Here is an 18,383-nt window from a genome sequence, read left to right on the forward strand (position 1 = left end):
CCACCCATCCATCCACATCCATATATTAGCCCATCCATTTACCTAATAACTGATTTACCTTTACATTCAATTATTTACAATCTGCATATCTATCAGTCAATGATGCATACATCTGCCTTTATCTAAACCCAAGCTACACAACATTACATACCACATCATGCAAACTTTGACATTGCCAGGCAACTAGATAACTGGATATTTATTAATGGTTATGAGTTCACTTTTATGCATTAAACATTTCTTCTATTTTTATCTCTCAGAATTACGATGACGAAAATGCTCTTAATTTCGCAGTTGTCCAATTGAGAGATAGAGAGACAGAGACAGGCAGAGAGAGAAGGGGCACCTTCTTGGTTAGACTCTGTCATCTTATAGGTATATAAACTTGGAAAAGTCACTTTTTTTCTTGTTCTAAATTTCATCTTCTGTAAGATAAATAGATATCACTGAGATGATTTCTATGTTCTAAAATATGTAGTTATTAACTATATTGAATATGTTGAAGGACTACTGTTTCATTGATTCCTTAAGTCAAATACTGTGTTTAACCAAGGTGAAAGAATATGCAAAAGCTATTTTGCCATTTGTTTAAAAGGAACACATTTTAAAAATAAAAAATAAAAGGAACACATTAAAAAAAAAACAAACAAAAACAAAGCATTAGGCACTTATCTGAACCCTAACTTCTAGATGGCCTCTCAGAAGGTGGCACCAAAAACTTCAGAAATCTAGGATGACTGGATATAAAATTAAATTTAAGATTGCTATCACAATAGAGTTATCAAGATTGCTATAGAATAATCTAGAACATAGCCTTGGGGGCACTCTTATGAACCACAAGGATGAGGCATTTTAAGTAGAAGTGACTGATGGGGGGGCTTTACCAAGGGGTTTTAGAAGTATGGAATCCAAGGCAAGCCAAGCAGGCAAGGGTTGGTTAAGCTCCAAGAAGAATGAGATTTGGCAGAAGGAATGCCATTTTTGAACTTTGTTAGATTGTTGTTGGTAGTGCTTGGAATGCTGTCTGAAAATGATGAGCTGAAAACAATACACCTTAAAAGAACTTTTCCAGTGATTCCTTTGTGCACTATGTTATCATAGAGAATTGAATAAAAAGATCACTCCATTGGCAAAAACCTCTTTCCAATTCCCACACTCGGTGACAAGATAATTAAACTCATACCCCTTCTCAGTTATGTTAGTTACAGGACAGCCAGTTCCCAGAGACATTTCATCAGAATGTAAGAAGTGATCTTGACCAAGCAGAGTCGGTGGAACCACAGCCTGGAAGGTAGAAGTAGTACATCCTGTGGACACTGACTCTTGCTCAGAAAAAGCCAAAATCATGCAGAAAAGCAAAGAAGATCTTTTGGGACCCTGCTATTTACAACATGTACTTTGATTATAAAAATGATACAGTGAACATCATGGCACCAAAATAACTTTTTACTGCTTAGAAAATAAATACCCATTTTGTAGGTGAAAGACCTTAGATTCTGTTTTGAAAAAGCTACAGTGTCCCTGGATCTTAGTTGCATTTTCTGTAGAATGAGAATGGGAATGGGATTTATTGTATAAATTCTAGAATCTAGTGTGTGTATATACACACACACACACATATATATATGACTATACAAATTATCCTGGAGATACTATACTGTTTTAAAATTGTGAAATCCACACTAAGGAGCTTAGGGACTGAAATAAAGTACATTCTTATTCTTATCAAAGATATGCTACAAAAATATTAAATAGCAAACATTTTCACTTACCAAGAACCCCCCCCCCATTTTTTTCTGGATTCTGAACTAGAACAATTCATTTATCAGCTCCTTTTTCAGCAATTAAAAATGAATGAATGCTTGAGAGTCCAGGTGTTGGAATTTTCACACTTGCCCCCTTTTTAGAGACAATTATAAGAGACTGGGAGGAAATCTATTCTTTCTTAAAACATACAGATATTTTACTTAATACTCAAATAAATGCTTACACCTGACAAGTCTTGAATATTCTAAAAAGTGAGTCCTTGTGGGATAAAATTTGGGGTATAGATTTGATAATGCTCCCTAGTAAATATTAGGTTGTGTGAGGAACTCTTTTTTTTTTTTTTTTTCTTAAGTAAAGGTGGGAACCAGAGGACTCAAGGTCTCAGGGACCAAGAGCCCTACCTCAAGACACCATACCACTTTTATTGTGCTCTTTAGATGAGATCAAGTGAGGAGTAGCTATGGGTGGATGATATAGGGTTTGTTTCCTATTATATAAGTTCTTTTACTATTTAAAAAGCCACTTAGATGGTAAAAGGTTAAGCTCTTACTCTGACCTCTTGGCACATAACAGTTCATTTATGCCTTTAGATCTTTGTTCTTAAGCTTAAGTCATTTACCAGCACTGTGACTGTTTTTCCAAGAGGAACTCTTAATATTAGAGATATTTAGGGACTACTGAGGCTGATTACAGAAATAGTTCTGTCTTCACCCATCTTGCAATAGCATCGCTATGTTGACCAACCGAGTGAGGGGAATAGATGCTCATTTTTGTATGAGGAATTCAAGGGGTATGATCAGTCTTCCTAGACTTAAAGACACGGCTGCTAAGTTTTCTCATGGAATCTTTGACGTCTTTATTTCTAAGAGTATAGATTACGGGATTCAAAAGGGGAGTGAAAATGGTATAAAATACCGAGAGCACTTTGTCTATTGGGAAATTTGTGAAAGGCCACACATAGATAAAAATGCACGGGCCAAAGAAAAGGGTCACGACGGTGAAATGGGCACTGCAAGTGGAGAGGGCTTTGGAGGACCCACCGGAGGAACGTTGTCTCACGGTGACCAGGATGACAGTGTAAGAGATCACCAAGAGGATGAAGCACACCAGGGCAATCATGCCACTGGTTGAGATCATGAACACTCCCAGGATGTATGTGTCTACGCAGGCAAGTTTAATCACCAAGGGGAGATCACAAAAGAAACTGTCCACTTCATTGGGCCCACAGAAGGGCAGATTTACAGTAAATGCTAACTGACTCATAGCGTGGAAGATGCCAACAATCCAGGAAAGTGTCACAAGCCCAACACACATTCTCCGGCTCATGATGGTTAAGTAACGTAGAGGCTTACAAATAGCCACATACCTATCAAAAGACATGGATATCAGCAGTACAATCTCAGCACCCCCTAAGAGATGCAGGAAGAATATCTGGGTGATGCACCCTTCAAAAGAGATGGCTTTGTGCTCACTGAGGAAATCTGCGATCATTTTGGGGGTGGCAAACGAGGCCAGAGACATGTCAATGAAGGAGAGATTGCCCAGCAGGAAGTACATGGGGGAGTGAAGGCGTGGCTCTGACACAATGGTGAGCAGAATGAGGAGGTTCCCCAGTACAGTGGCTGCATAGACTATGGAGAAAAACAGGAAATAGAAGATCTGGAGTTCCCAGGCACTGGAGAGACCCTGTAGTATGAATTCCCTTATGACTGACTGATTGTTCCAGGCCATTTCACTCTGATTTCTGGAAGACTCTGGCATTTCCAGGTGGAGGAGAACTAGGAAAAGTACAGTGATTAAACTCAAAGTGAGATTTTTTGGGGGGGGGGCATGAAATAATGCAGTGATTGCCAACCACCAGACAGTTTCCTGCTGTCTCACTCTCTTGCTCACATTGGTCAAATATTTCCCCCATGGCTTTTCCAGATATCTTAATTAATTCAATTCAAGATTAAGTCTTAGCAATTTGCTTACAAGTAAAATGCAAATCTCCATGAAAGAAATGAAAATTCAGCTATTTGAATATTCATTCTTCACTTTGTGAAAAATGTAAAAAATTCACAGGTAGCTGCCAACAGGTTTTGAAGAGGAAGGGAGTGGGTAAGCTTTTTCAAAACATCATGATGAAAGGGAAAGACAGGAGTGAACAATGTTTGAGAATCATGAGTGATTGATTATTAGTGAAAACACAATGGTGCAAAGCGACGTAGGCACCAGTTTCTTGCAGTGGGTTGGATAAAGGGACACATCATGAGGAAAATGGGTACAGAGAATACATAACAGGGGTACATAACCTGCTTCAATTTTCTAATGGGGATTTTCCAAAATAAAAATAAAATAGCCTCATGTTCTTAGTTCTTCATTTCAGTTATCAGGCATGAATGACCCTGTATGGCCACCAATGCCATACATTTTTCAAAGGCTTGTGAACATGATGTGGTTAAGGCCTGAAGATTTCATACATTTCTTTTCTTTTTTTCTTTGTCTTTTTGCCTTTTCTAGGGCCGCTCCCATGGCATATGGAGACTCCCAGGCTAGGGGTCTAATCAGAGGTGTTGCTGCTGGCCTATGCCAGAGCCACAGCAACGCAGAATCTGAGCAGTGTCTGCAGCCTACACCACAGCTCGAGGCAATGCTGGATCCTTAACCCACTGAGCAAGGCCAGGGATGAAACCTGCAACCTCATGGTTCCCAGTCGGATTCGTTAACCACTGCGCCACAACGGGAACTCCAATCATACATTTCTAAATATATTTTAAATAGACTCTGTTAAGTATCATGCTTCCTGAAGTCAGATATTTTTTAACTGTTGGATTTTATAGACTTTTACCAAAGCAGTTGAAGCAGAAAATCTCCTGTTTCTAAGAGTTCACTTGGAACAAATAGGAAACAGTTCATGTAGAGACAGGGGATGATAATGGAGAACCTAAAAGTTATGTAATATAACATGACATTAAAACTTGGCTGCTTAGGGAAACGCTAAGATCTGAGAAGATTTTACAAAGTGCACTGAAAGTCAATTGAAATGTTGTGTCACTAACCCAAGCTTTTCTTCTCTCTTTTCTTTCTTAAAACTCTGCTGTGGTATACATTCTAAAAGAACTGTTCCAAAACCAAGCCAATTTACACATGCAATTACCCATACTCCGACTTTTTGTTCTGATGTTTGGTGCCCTTTAACTCCACACTGTTCTTCTGACTTGACCCATTTCAGAAACTTAGATTTGTTTCTGCATCTACGTACCTGATGGTAAAATGGATGTCTCCAGCAGAGCGCTCACTTAAATTGGTGAAGTAGAAATAGCAGTGACCTGGGATTCACAAAATTTTCAAATTTTGTGGATTCAACTTTTGTCCCAGATGTGTGAGAATGGAAAATTTACTGCATCAACTGGTTCTGTGATTCTTCATACATGAGTGGGTTGATCTAGATGATTTTAGAATCATTTTCCACACACATATTAATATTCCAATACTCAATTAACCCTTAAAGCAGTGACAACTGCTCCAGAGTGACTTCAAGTCAATCCCCTGCCCAATTTCTGGGTAAAGGAGGTTCACTATCTTTGAGACATTTGTATTTATAATGCCGGCTTTGATATGAATTGATTACATGGCATGAAAAAGACCAGCTGTTCCTTAGAGGATAAACAAATGTTCAAGTTCCAGCAGGAGTTATTAGAACATTCAAGTTGGTTTGGCCAGAGTTCAAGATGGATCACAAAATATTATGATTATTCTTGAGTGCTTCGTGTACATGGAATGAATATAGTGGGATGGGGACAGCATGTAGGCCACAGCAAAGATAAGACAAATAGGATCTATTATTTGATTTGGGGTCTGCAAATGTTACCTCTCAGTTCCTCCAACACTAAGTGAAAATAAGGTCTGTGTTTCTCTGTTTAGGATCAAAAAAATTCATACATTGAAAGGAAGTATCTAAAAACCCATGTGAAGAGAAGTGTAAAGCCCTCCTATAAGACACAAATATAGACTCGAATAGATGGAAACATATAATGTGTTGTTGAACTAATTTGTAATTTCTTCTGAAGTTAATTTACAAATTTAGAGCAATCTGGATACAAATAACACCAGTCCTCTTAGATCTAGATAAACCGATTACAAAACTCTTTTGGAAAAGTGACATGCAGACATGCAAGAAGAGCCAGGGAAACATTTTAAGAAGTAAAGCAATGGGAGCAGATTAGCTCTAGAATACATGAAAACATGCTAAAAGATACCATAAATAAAACACTTTGACATTGATAAATTAATAAAAAAAGAATCAAAAGAAACAAAAGAGGAATCCTAGAAATAACTTAAGTGCATTTGGAAATAAAGTAGATCATGAATGAAGTTTCTAAAATGAGTGGGGAGCAGTAAGTGCTTCTTAACAACTGATTTTGAGATAACTAGACAGCCACCTAGAAAAAGAATTACATTCATTCCTCATGCCTTACCTATAACTATTCAAAATGGGAGAAATATTTGGATGTGAAAATGAAATGTTTTTATAGATCTAGAGGAGGAGATTATTCCTAACTATAATTCAAAACCCAGAGGTAGTAAGGGAAAATTGAAAATTTTGATGGCATAAATAAGTTTTCATGACAAACACAAAAACATAGCTGACGCAAATGAATATCTAGACAAAAATCTGTAACTTTTTAGGCCAAAACAATGATACATAAATGCATAAAGAGCTACTCTCAGAATAAAAAGCCTAGCAACCCTCCAAAGAAATGGGAAAAGGTGTGCAATTGGCTACTATTTATATGAGATGCTCAAACTCTGTATGAAAATATTTTAAAATTACATTGAGATACTGTTTATCAAGACATATTGTAAGACAGTTTCTATCAGACAACAAAATTTAATGGCTTGAAAATCTACTATGGACAATGATGCAGTGAGGTGATATTAGTATGAAAGTGAAATGATACAACCCCATGAAGAGACATTTATATATATATATATATACACACACACACACACCCTTAAAGCAGTGTGTGTGTGTATATATATATATATATCTTCAAATAATATATACCTTTAAATAAGTCTATAAGGAGAGAGATATAATAGGGTAGAGGTGTCAGGAATAAAATAAAAACTTTTTTGTCTTTAAAAAATTAGCTTCATTTAGGTATAATTTATATTGGATAAAATTTTCCTCTTTTAAGCAAATGAGTTCTGTGAGGTTTGAAAAATGTACCCACTCATGTAAATACTACCACAATCAAGATATATCATCCTCCCCACCGAAAAAATTCCCTTATGCTCTTTTGCAATCAATACTCTACTCCCACCTCCACTGCCAAGAAATGAATGGCTTGTTGTCTCTATCATTTTGCCTCTCTGGAATGTCATATAAATTTAATCACAGAGTATGTATTCTTTTGGTCTGTCTTCTTTCACTCAGCATATTGCTTTTGAAATTTATCCAGGTTGTTACATGTAATGGTAGTTCGTTTCCTTTTATTGATGGGCAGTATTACCTGGTAGGGCTATTTCATGATTTGTTTACCCTTGCACCAGTTGATGGACATTTTGAGTTGTTTACAGTTTTTTAATATTATGAATAAAGCTGGTATGAAAAATTATGTACAGACCTTTGAGTGGACTTGGGTAAATATCTTTCCTCTTGATAAATATGTATTAGAATTGTTGGGTAGTATGTTAAGGGTTATTTTCAACTTTAAAGAATTGGATAAATTGTTTTTACACCGGTTATACTATTTTGCCTTCCCACCAACAACTGTGATAATTTCAGATGCTCTCCACATCCTCTCTAGTACTTGATATTATTAACTTTTAGATTTTAGCCTTGCTAGCATGTGTAACATGGTATCTCATTTCCATTTTAACTAACATTTCCCTAATAGATAATGAGGTTGAGTATCTTTTCATGGGCTTATCATTTTCAAACGCCTTCTCTGGTAAAGTGTGTGTTCAAATATTTTACAGTTTTATAGGATATTCTGTCCTCTTATTATTTTAAAAGTTTTTCATATATTTGGCATACAAGTCTTTTGCTATATATATTGTACATTTCTTTGAAATTACTTTTAACAGAGTATAATCTATAAAAATACTCAGTCACTATGTTGTATACCTGAAACTAATAGAACATTATAAATTAACTATACTTAAACTTCTTTGAATATATCTGGCTTCTTGGTTTTTACTTAAGTTAGGAATTATATTAGTCAGAGTTCAACTTGAGGCACTATACATCATAGGATAAGGGATTTAGTATAGGAATTAGACTTTGAACAATTATGGAAGGACCTGAGGAAGTGAAGATATGAAATGGGGAGCTACTCAATCAGAGGCAGCAGCACTAAGCAGTCAGTCTAAGAAACCAAATCCATTTAGCCAATGAAGTAGGAGTCGTAAAGGGGGAGCTGACAGGAAAAATTATGTGAAGCTGTTACTTCTGTGGTTCTGTGGCAAAACACCTGGTCAAGGATTGCAGCTACCGTGAATTCTCAAATTTAGCAGTTAGGAAAATGAATTGGACGTAGTTAGGTATTGCAACATTCTAGAACCTACTGGCATGTCTTAAGTCAACTAACTATAATGATCAGAGAGTAATGGTTGGTGCTTTATGCTACCTTTGAAATCCCAAAGCGATTTCCTTTTAGACAATACCTAACCAGAACTATGCAGGGAATGGAATTATGGGAAATGTAGATCTTACTTAACAATTTTTTTTTGTCTTTTATCTTTTTTTGTCTTTTTAGGGCCACACCTGCAGCATATGGACGTTCCCAGGCTAGGGGTCTAATTGGAGCTGTAGCCACTGGCCTATGCCACAGCCACAGCAATGTGGGATCCAAGTGTCATCTGCGACCTACACCACAGCTCACAGCAACACCAGATCCTTAACCCACTGAGCAAGGCCAGGGATCGAACCCACAACCTCATGGTTCCCAGTCAGATTTGTTTATGTTGAGCCATGATGGGAACTCCTTACTTAACAATATTGATAATGAAAAGATGCAGTGTATTCTACCCCATAGTCCACAGGAGAGACTCAAGCAGTTGCATTTATGCAGGAGCTTGGCTGGTGTTGGTGCCCTCTCTAACATATCTAGCACCTCCACTGGAGTGGCTGAAATGGCTGGGCAGTGGCTAAAGTGGCTGAAAAGGCCTTTTTTTAGAAAAAAAAATTTTTTATTTTTAATTTTTTGCCTTTTTATTTTTGTATATTTAATGATTTTTTTTTTTCATTATAACTGGTTTACAGTGTTCTGTCAATGGCCTTGTTAAGATGAGAGTGCTTGGGCATTTTTCAAAATCCTTCCTTTTCCCCTCCCCTCGCTGGAAGCTGGTGGGGTGGAGGGGGGAGATTTTTCTCTGGTATTTACTGTGAGAACCTAATCTAACTCTTGGAGGTAAATATTATGACCAGGTCCCCTCGTTTTTAACTCCCAGATTTGTCCATCCTGAGCTTCCAGCAATTTGCCAATGACAGTTTGAGTTTTCCCACCCTGCAATGGTTCCCTGCACAGTTTCCACTCATGTGTCTCTGCTCTTGTTAATTGGTGGCTCCTGTATTTGCCTGCCTGTCTCTCCAATCTTGGGGGCAGTGATTTGCCCTGTGTCTCCATCTCACACATCTTAAAGGAGCTGTTGAGGAAGTTCCTGTTGTGGCTCAGAGGAAATGAATCTGACTAGCATCCATGAGCATGCAGGTTCAATCTCTGGCCCCACTCGGTGGGTTAAGGATCCAGCGTTGCACTAGCTGTGGTGTAGGTAGCAGATGTGGCTTGGATCCTGAGTTGCTGTGGCTGTGGTAGAGGCCAGTGGCTACAGCTCCGATTCGATTCATAGCCTGGGAACCTCCATATGCTGTGGGTGTGACCCTAAAAAGACCACCCCACCAAACCAAAAAGTTTTTGAAAGCCTGTTCAGCATTTTCTTGTCAGGGTGGAGTGACGATCTCCAAGCTCCTTACATGTGGAACTGGAAACTGGAAGTCCTAATCTTAATTTCTTTTTCTGCTTTAACTTTATAGATATATATACATACACTCTTGAGCCACAAAGGTTTGAACTCTGCAGGTCACATATACTTGGATTTTTTTCAGTAGTAAATACTGTTATACTATACAATGTGAGGTTTGTTGAATCCAAGGATGTGGAAAGACAGGTACAGAATGCTATCAAGTTATACAAAAATTTTTGACTTCTTGATCCCAACCCCTGCATTGTTTAAGGGTCAACTGTAGTTCCAAAAGTAAGACATATCTGACTTCATTTAGAATGTTTTCAAGGTCATCTGGGTTGTAGCATGTATCAGTACTTTATTCTTCATTCTACTTTATGACTGAATAACTTTCCATTTTATGACTCTACCACATTTTGTTTATTCATTTATCAGCTGATAGATGTGTCTACCTTTTGGCTATTGTGAATAGTGCTGCTACAAACATTACTGTAAAAGTTTTTGGCACACAAGGTTGCTTATTGAATTATTCCATTTGTATGAAATGTCAAAAATAGTCAAACCCATACAGACAGAAAACAAATTAGTGATTGCTAGGGTCTGAGAAAGGGAGACTTGGGACTGTCTACTCAGTGGGTATCGGTTTTCCTTTTGAATAAAATGTTCTGGAACTAGATGGTGGTGAGAGTTGCACAACATTCTGAATGTACTTAACACCACTAATGGTAAATTTTATATGATGCATATTTTACCACAATAGTAATAGTAAGAAGTGAAAAATATCCAAATATATATAAAGAACATGTGTCATCTCCATCTTCTCTATTCTCCTGACCTGAAGTAACCAACATGAAACAGCTTAGTCTGCTTTGTTATTGTTTGATTTTACACAATTAAGACCATAAAATACATATTACCGATCAGTTTCTTTTCATTTGAGAGTATATTGTTGACATATTTTTTAGGTCAGTATATTCAGATTAAACTATTTCTTTCCATGACAGCTGAATTTTTTCTTTCTTTCTACAGATACACCTGTAGCATATGGAAGTTCCTAGGCTAGGGGTCCAATCAGAGTTGCAGTTGCCGGCCTACACCATAGCCACAGCAATGCAGGATCCAAGCTGCATCTGTGACCTACACCACAGCTCATGGCAATGCCGGATCCCCAACCCACTGAGCAAGGCCAAGGACTGAACCTGCATCCTCATGGATACTAGTCAGATTTGTTTCCACTGCGCCACATGGGAATTCCCAGGAAAAGTATATTTTTAATTTTAGCAGTTATCTCCAAGTTTGGGGGTTTGTTTTTAGCACAGCAGTCTACTTTGGAGAAATGTCTATTTAGGTCTTCTGCCCATGTTTTGGTTGGGTTGTTTTTTTTTAATTAATTAATTAATTTATTTATTTATTTTCCCACTGTACAGCAAGGGGGTCAGGTTATCCTTACATGTATACATTACAATTACATTTTTTCCCCCATCCTTTGTTTGGTTGCAACATGAGTATCTAGACATAGTTCTCAATGCTATTCAGCAGGATCTCCTTGTAAATCTATCTAAGTTGTGTCTGATAAGCCCAAGCTCCTGATCCCTCCCATTCCCTCCCCCTCCCATCAGGCAGCCACAAGTCTCTTCTCCAAGTCCATGATTTTCTTTTCTGAGGAGATGTTCATTTGTGCTGTTTGTTTTTTTATTGTTGAGTTATATGAGTTGTTTGTATATTTTGGAGATGAAGCTCTTGTCAGTTGTATCATTTGCAAGGATTTTCTCCCATTCTGTGGGTTGTCTTTTTGTTTTTTGTTTTGTTTTTTTTTGCTATTTCTTGGGCCGCTCCCGCGGCATATGGAGATTCCCAGGCTAGGGGTCCAATCGGAGCTGTAGCCACTGGCCTACATCAGGGCCACAGCAACGCGGGATCCGAGCCGCATCTGCAACCTACACCGCAGCTCACGGCAACGCTGGATCGTTAACCCACTGAGCAAGGGCAGGGATCGAACCCAAAACCTCATGGTTCCCAGTCGGATTCGTTAACCACTGCGCCACGACGGGAACTCCGGCTTTTTGTTTTTTTAATGGTTTCCTTTGCTGTGCAAAAATGTCTGTGTTTATTTAGGTCCCATTGGTTTATTTTTGTCTGTATTGTCATTATTCTAGGTGGAACAAGACGTTGCTGTGATTTATGTCGAAGGGCTTTCTGCCTATGTTTTCCTCTAAGGAATTTTATAGTATCTGGCCTTATAATTAGATATTTAGTCCTTTTGAGTTTATTTTTGTGTATGGTATTAGAGAGTGTTCTAATTTCATTCTTTTTCATGTAGATTTCCAGTTTTCCCAGCACCACTTATCGAAGAAACTATCTTTCTTGCACTGTATATTCTTCCCTCTTTGTCATAGATTAGTTGACCATAGGTATTTGGGTTTATTTCTGGGCTTTCTATCCTGTTTCCCTGATTTCTATTTGTTTTTGTGCCAGTACCATACTGCTTTGATGACTATAGCTTTGTAGTATAATCTGAAACCAGGAGCCTGATTCCTCCTGTTCCATTTTTTTCTTTTCTTTTTTCTTTTTCTTTTTTTGCTTTTTAGGGTCGCACCTGTGGCATATGGAAGTTCCCAGGCTAGGCGTTGAATCAAATTGGAGCTATAGCTGCCATCTTATGCCATAGCCACAACCATGCCAGATCCAAGCTGTGTCTGAAACCTACACCACAGCTCATGGCAATGTCAGATCCTTAACCCACTGAGTGAGGCCAGGGATCGAATCCATAACCTTATGGTTCCTAGCTGGATTCATTTCAGCTGTGCCAGTTTTTTTCTTTTCAATATTGCTTTGGTTATTTGAGGTCTTTTGTGTTTCCATACAAATTTTAAAACATTTCGTTCTAGTTCTGTGAAGAACAGATGGCCAGCAGACACATGAAGAAATGCTCAACATCATTATTAGAAAAATGCAAATCAAAACTACAATGAGGTACAGAATGTCATCATTAACAAGTCAAAAAATAACAAATGTTAGAGAGGATGTGAAGAAAAGGCAATCCTCCTTCACTGCTGGTGGGAATGTAAATTGGTATGACCACTATGGAAAACAGTAAGGAGGTTCCTCAGAAAACTAAATATAGAACTACCATATGATCCAGCAATTGCACTCTGGGGCATATATCCAGACAAAACTTTCATTGAAAAAAGATATATGTGCCCCTACATTCACTGTAGCACTATTCACAATAGCCAAGACATGGAAACAACCCAAATGTTCATTGACAGATGAATGGATTGAGAAGATATGGCACATATATACAAAGGAATACTACTCATCCATGAAAAAGGACAGAATAATGCCATTTTCAGCAACATGGATGGAACTAGAGATTCTCATACTAAGTAAGATAGAACGAGAAAGACAAATACCATATGATATCACTTATACGTGGAATCTGAAATATGGCACACATGATCCTACCTACAAAACAGAAATAGATCATGTATATGGAGAACAGACTTGTGTTTGCCAGGGGAGGAGAGGGATGTTTGGGGTTGGTGGATGCAAACTATTACATTTAGAATGGACAAGTAATCAGGTCCTACAGTACAGCACAGAGAACTCTGTCCAGTCTCTTGGGTTATAACATGATGGAAGATAGTAATGGAAAAAAAAGAATGTACATATGTATGGCTGGGTCACTTTGCTGTATAGCAGAAATTGAAGGAACTTTGTATATCAACTATACTTTTAAAAGCCCCAGAGCAATCTATACATTCATCTATGATACAGAATATCCTTCATTATTCTTTTCAATTTTGATCAATTTGATGGGCAAAAATGGCATTGATTTTTTTAATAACATGGAGTTTCCTGACCATTAATGAAATTAAATATTTCTCAGAGGTTTATTTGTTATTGGATATAATTTATTCTATGAATTGCCTATTTAGTTTTTCTGGCCAGTTTTTTTCCTATTGAAACTTTTTTCTTATCAATTTACAGGAGCTTACAGAATAAGGAAATAGAAAGTTTTCTTATCATATATATCACAAATATTTTCTCACCTATTTCTTCCTTTTCATTTTGTATACAATTTTCATTTGAGTAAGCATAAAATGTGCTTACTTTAAATCAGCTTTATTAGGAATAATTTATATTTAAGATTACAATTGAATTAGTTTTGACAAATGCATGTAGTTGTATAACTCCTTCATATTTCCATCACCCCCAAAACTTTCCTCATATTTCTTTATCATAAGTCTCCTACTTTCTAATCCTGAAGTCTGGACACTGCTGATCGTCTTCCTATAAAGCAGTTTTGTACTTTTTCCTTTTAAAAATTTTCAGATAAAGAGAAATATAGTATGTAGTCTTTTATGCCTGGCTACTGTAATTAATTAATTAATTAATTTTTGCTCTTTAGGGTGGCACCTGTGGCATATGGAAGTTCCCAGGCTACGGGCTGAATTGGAGTGGAGCTGTAGCTGCCAGCCTATACCACAGCCACAGCAATGCAGGATCCAACTTGTACTAGTCAGATTCATTTCTGCTGAGCCACAATGGGAACTCCTTAACTTAGTCCATTGGTTCTCAACTAGGGATGGTTTTGCCTCCTTGGGGGACATTTGGTAATATTTGGAAACATTTTTGATTGTCATCATTTAGGCAGGGTGAGACGTGTTAGTGGCTTGTAGTAGATGGATGTTGAGGATGCTGCATAACTTTTACAATGCACAGGACCATACTCTACAACAAGCAATTACCTTTTCCTAAAGAGCAACAATGCTGAGATGAGAAACCATGATTAGGATAAAACTTTTGAGGTTCACTCATGTTTTTTGCATGTGTCAATTAACACATGCTGGGTAGTGTTTCATTATATGGATATTTCTTTACATTTTTTGGCTGACTAGTATTTCATTATATGAGTACACTAATGACTAGTCAATGGACATTTGTTTTTTTTGTCTTTGTTTTTTTCCTCTTTTGGACTATCATGAACAAAGTTACTATGAAATGTCACATATGTCTTTTTGTGGACTTATGCCTTCATTGCCTTTGGGTAGATACCTAAGAGAATTTTTCCTGAGTTACATGGTAATTGTATGTTTCACTTTATATAAAGTCCTTGTGGATGCTAGTCAGATTTGTTTCCGCTGAGCCACCGTAGGAACTCCTTTAACTCTTATTTTATTATTCCCAATAACACTCACGTTACCAATACCTTAGTTGAAGGGAATCTCCTTATACATATTTAATCTCCTGCCTAAAATTTCTTTCTTTTCCAAATAATCTGTTTAAATCCTTAACAAAATATTGATATCAAATTGTCATAACTTTGCCTACAATTTTACAATGAATCTTTGTCATCTTTTATATTGTTATATTTTAGAGGGTCATCATTCTCGTTCTTCCAACCTGCTGACCGAATATCTTGTTCCTACAAGTAAGTTCCATCATTTTTTTTTTCCCCACAGGTGTTTTTTTTTTTCCTTGCTATACAAAATCTTAGTTTTCATTATAGATCAAGTTCATGACGTTTCTTCTGCAAGAACACTTTCTGGATTAAGTAAGCATATTATAAATTTACCTAAAATTCAGTTCACTCATGATCTCTGAGAATTGGTTGAATACTTGATTTATTTGGCTGTATTTTTTACCAATTGTTTTATTTATGAGTGTTCAATATCACAAAGAAATTATAAATTACTTGACGTAGAATGGAGTGTTCCTGGATTTTATTCTCCACTGTCTCTAGAACAGGATTAGATAGTTAAGACTGCTTATTAGTGTTGGTTGACTTGATATCTCCTGCTACCTCTTAAATGATGTCTTTCCCAACTTCCATTCCCTGAATCTCTCAGATCCAGGTAAAAACAAACATTGTAAATTCCCATAAGACTCTAGATATATCTTCCTGTTATGAACCAAATAATACCATCTTTGTTGTTTAATAGATCCCATTGCGATATAATTTCTTGGTCAATTTCCAAGTTCCTACAACATCCATTTTTGTCTACAACTGCTAAATCACTGATAGTTCAACAAGGTCATTTATTTATACTTAAAATTACCTCTTATACATTCTCTGTCACAACCTTTTTAATACTCTGAAGAGTCTAAAGCCCCGATTCTGCTTAGATCTGGTAAGCAAAGGTGTTTTTGCTCTCTGCCTTTCCTTCTACCATCTTCTAACCCCTACTCCATGGAGCTGAGGTCAATAAATAGTTTGCATATGTTGGCCTATATAAAAGGAGAATTCAAACAAGAGTTGAATTCAAACAATGAGATTGATCTTTGAGCTCTTTCCCATATAAATGATGTGATAAATTCTTTAGGAGACAAGGTAAAACTTTAAGTCATTGAATTACAAATATTTGCAGGAGCAAACTCCTATTTAAAAAAGCAATTGAGAGAAAAGAAGTTAAATGCCCTTCCTTGGGCTGTATGGCTATATTGTAGTATATTTATTCCACTGGGTAAATATTAGCAATACTAATTTTCTCTGTGTTTCTGACGGGTCTAAATCTGTGAATATGTTAACGATTATCTGGAGATTTACAAGAGTACTGCAACTGTTCACTGAAGTCTCTATGATGTTGCTTAAGAGCTCATGTCACATATATGTGATATAATTTTTACATGTTCTTTCAGTAAGGATAACCTTATGGATGAATTCTAAATGACTAAACCTGTGTGTATGTGGTGTGTGTGCATGTGTGTTTGTGTTTAACATATTGTTAGCCCAGAATAAGTTCTCATTTAATGTGAGCTACCACCTTTAAAGTTATACAAATAAATGAATGGACAAATATGTAGAAAAGTAGATCTGTTAAGGATGATATAATCTCGTTTGGATGGCTCATTGGCATTAGAAAGTAAAGAGTTATGTTCTTTATGACTTAAGTGATATCTCACTGTGATTCCTAATACCCTATCTTTCAAACCAATATATCAAATAAGGATGAAAGTAATATTAAAGATAAGTTTTTATAGAGGAAAAAAGTCTGTGAAAGTGGATTCTTGGAAATAGAGCTTTTGCTTCAATGGAATCATACTTTCCCTTGATTTGTTTTCTTTGGTAACAGGTTTTCACCTATCAGTCAGGACAATGGATGTGGCCAACAAGTCTACAGTTTGTGAATTTGTTTTGCTAGGACTCTCTAATTCCTGGAAACTACAGATGTTTTTCTTCGTGGTGTTTTCAGTGTTTTATGTGGCTACAATGGTGGGTAATAGCCTCATAGTCATCACAGTTATAGCTGACTCTCACCTACACTCTCCTATGTATTTCCTGCTTGCGAACCTTTCTGTCATTGATATGTCTCTTGCTTCATTTGCTACCCCTAAAATGATTACAGACTACCTCACTGGACACAGAACCATCTCCTTTGATGGCTGCATCACCCAGATATTTTTTCTACACCTTTTTACCGGTACTGAGATTATTTTGCTTATGGCTATGTCTTTTGATCGGTATATTGCAATATGTAAGCCTCTCCGCTATGCTTCAATCATAAGTCCCCAGGTGTGTGTTGCTCTTGTGATGGTTTCCTGGGTTGTGGGGGTCATGCATTCAATGAGCCAGGTTATATTTGCTCTCACGTTACCATTCTGTGGTCCTAATGAAGTAGATAGCTTTTTCTGTGACCTTCCTGTGGTGTTCCAGCTGGCATGTGTGGATACTTATTTACTGGGCCTCTTTATGATCTCAACTAGTGGCATAATTGCCTTGTCCTGCTTTATTCTTTTATTCAATTCTTATGTGATTGTCCTGATTACTATCAAGAAACATTCTTCAAAAGGATCATCTAAGGTCCTTTCTACTTGCACAGCTCATTTCATTGTTGTTTTCATGTTCTTTGGGCCCTGCATCTTCATCTACATGTGGCCACTAAGCAGTTTTCTGATAGACAAGGTCCTGTCTGTATTTTATACCATCTTTACTCCCATTCTAAACCCAGTAACCTATACTTTGAGAAATCAGGAAGTGAAGACAGCTATGAGGAAACTGAAGAATAAGCTTCTGAATTCTAACAAGACAATGCCTTTGCATTATTTTTAGTTTTAACTTCTAGTTTTACTCCTGGGCATTAAAGTGTCACAATGTTTGTATACACAGCCTGTGTTAAGCTCTTATTTCTGTGGTTCCTAATTGCAATTGTCAAAATATGTGAGAGCACAAGATAAATTCATGTTAAAACTATTCTCATACATATATTTTAAATTTTAGAAAAGCAAGTTGACAGAAGGAGTTTCACCAAGAAATAAAGAATATCTATAAAAATGCCAAGATTGATTGTCTCAGGAGATTCAATACTAACATTCTATTTATTGGAAAAGAGGAAAAGAAAATAAGAAGAGAAAGTAGATATCAAAAAAGAACTAGGGGATTCTCACGTGGTGCAGTGTTGTCACTGCAGCGGCTTGGGTCATGACTGTGGTATGAGTTCAGTCCTTAGCCTGGGGATTTCCACATTTCCATTATTTTGGTGAGGACAAAAAAAAAAAAAAAAAAAGAAGAAGAACTAGGAAATAATGACACATATGTACAACTAACAACTGAGTTACTCAGAGAATTGTCCCAAAGTATAACAAATTATTGAATATCTATAAGCCTTAGAAATTAAATATTTCTATAGGAGTAGCCTCTAATGCTAGACTGATCCTCTACA

At 36.9% G+C, this 18,383-nt stretch overlaps 2 protein-coding genes and 1 pseudogene across 2 annotated transcripts; 1 reads left to right on the forward strand and 2 right to left on the reverse strand.

Moving 5' to 3' along the window:
• Positions 1-699: 699 nt before the first annotated feature.
• Positions 700-2,535, reverse strand: LOC146401722 (oocyte-secreted protein 3 pseudogene; annotated as a pseudogene).
• A 15-nt stretch (positions 2,536-2,550) lies between these two features.
• On the reverse strand, positions 2,551-3,580 carry LOC100154959 (olfactory receptor 4K3). The gene has a single exon (XM_001928615.3). It carries the CDS (start codon positions 3,526-3,528, stop codon positions 2,551-2,553), a length of 978 nt encoding a protein of 325 aa, XP_001928650.3. The 5' UTR covers positions 3,529-3,580.
• Positions 3,581-13,059: 9,479 nt separating this feature from the next.
• LOC146401723 (olfactory receptor 4K2) lies at positions 13,060-18,063 on the forward strand. The gene has a single exon (XM_084969334.1). It carries the CDS (start codon positions 16,820-16,822, stop codon positions 17,771-17,773), a length of 954 nt encoding a protein of 317 aa, XP_084825460.1. The 5' UTR covers positions 13,060-16,819; the 3' UTR covers positions 17,774-18,063.
• The last annotated feature ends 320 nt before the right edge of the window (positions 18,064-18,383 follow it).

The sequence above is a fragment of the Sus scrofa genome, chromosome 7 (genome assembly GCF_054392235.1).
Source record: "Sus scrofa isolate SSC_HxYL_T2T_F1_AM1 chromosome 7, Sscrofa_HxYL_maternal_Yorkshire_Landrace_v2.0, whole genome shotgun sequence".
Classification (NCBI taxonomy): Eukaryota; Metazoa; Chordata; class Mammalia; order Artiodactyla; family Suidae; genus Sus; species Sus scrofa.

Bases quoted from the DNA above. Each gene is read 5' to 3' on its own strand.
- LOC100154959 (XM_001928615.3), bottom strand. From the start codon at position 3,528: ATGCCAGAGTCTTCCAGAAATCAGAGTGAAATGGCCTGGAACAATCAG.
- LOC146401723 (XM_084969334.1), top strand. From the start codon at position 16,820: ATGGATGTGGCCAACAAGTCTACAGTTTGTGAATTTGTTTTGCTAGGA.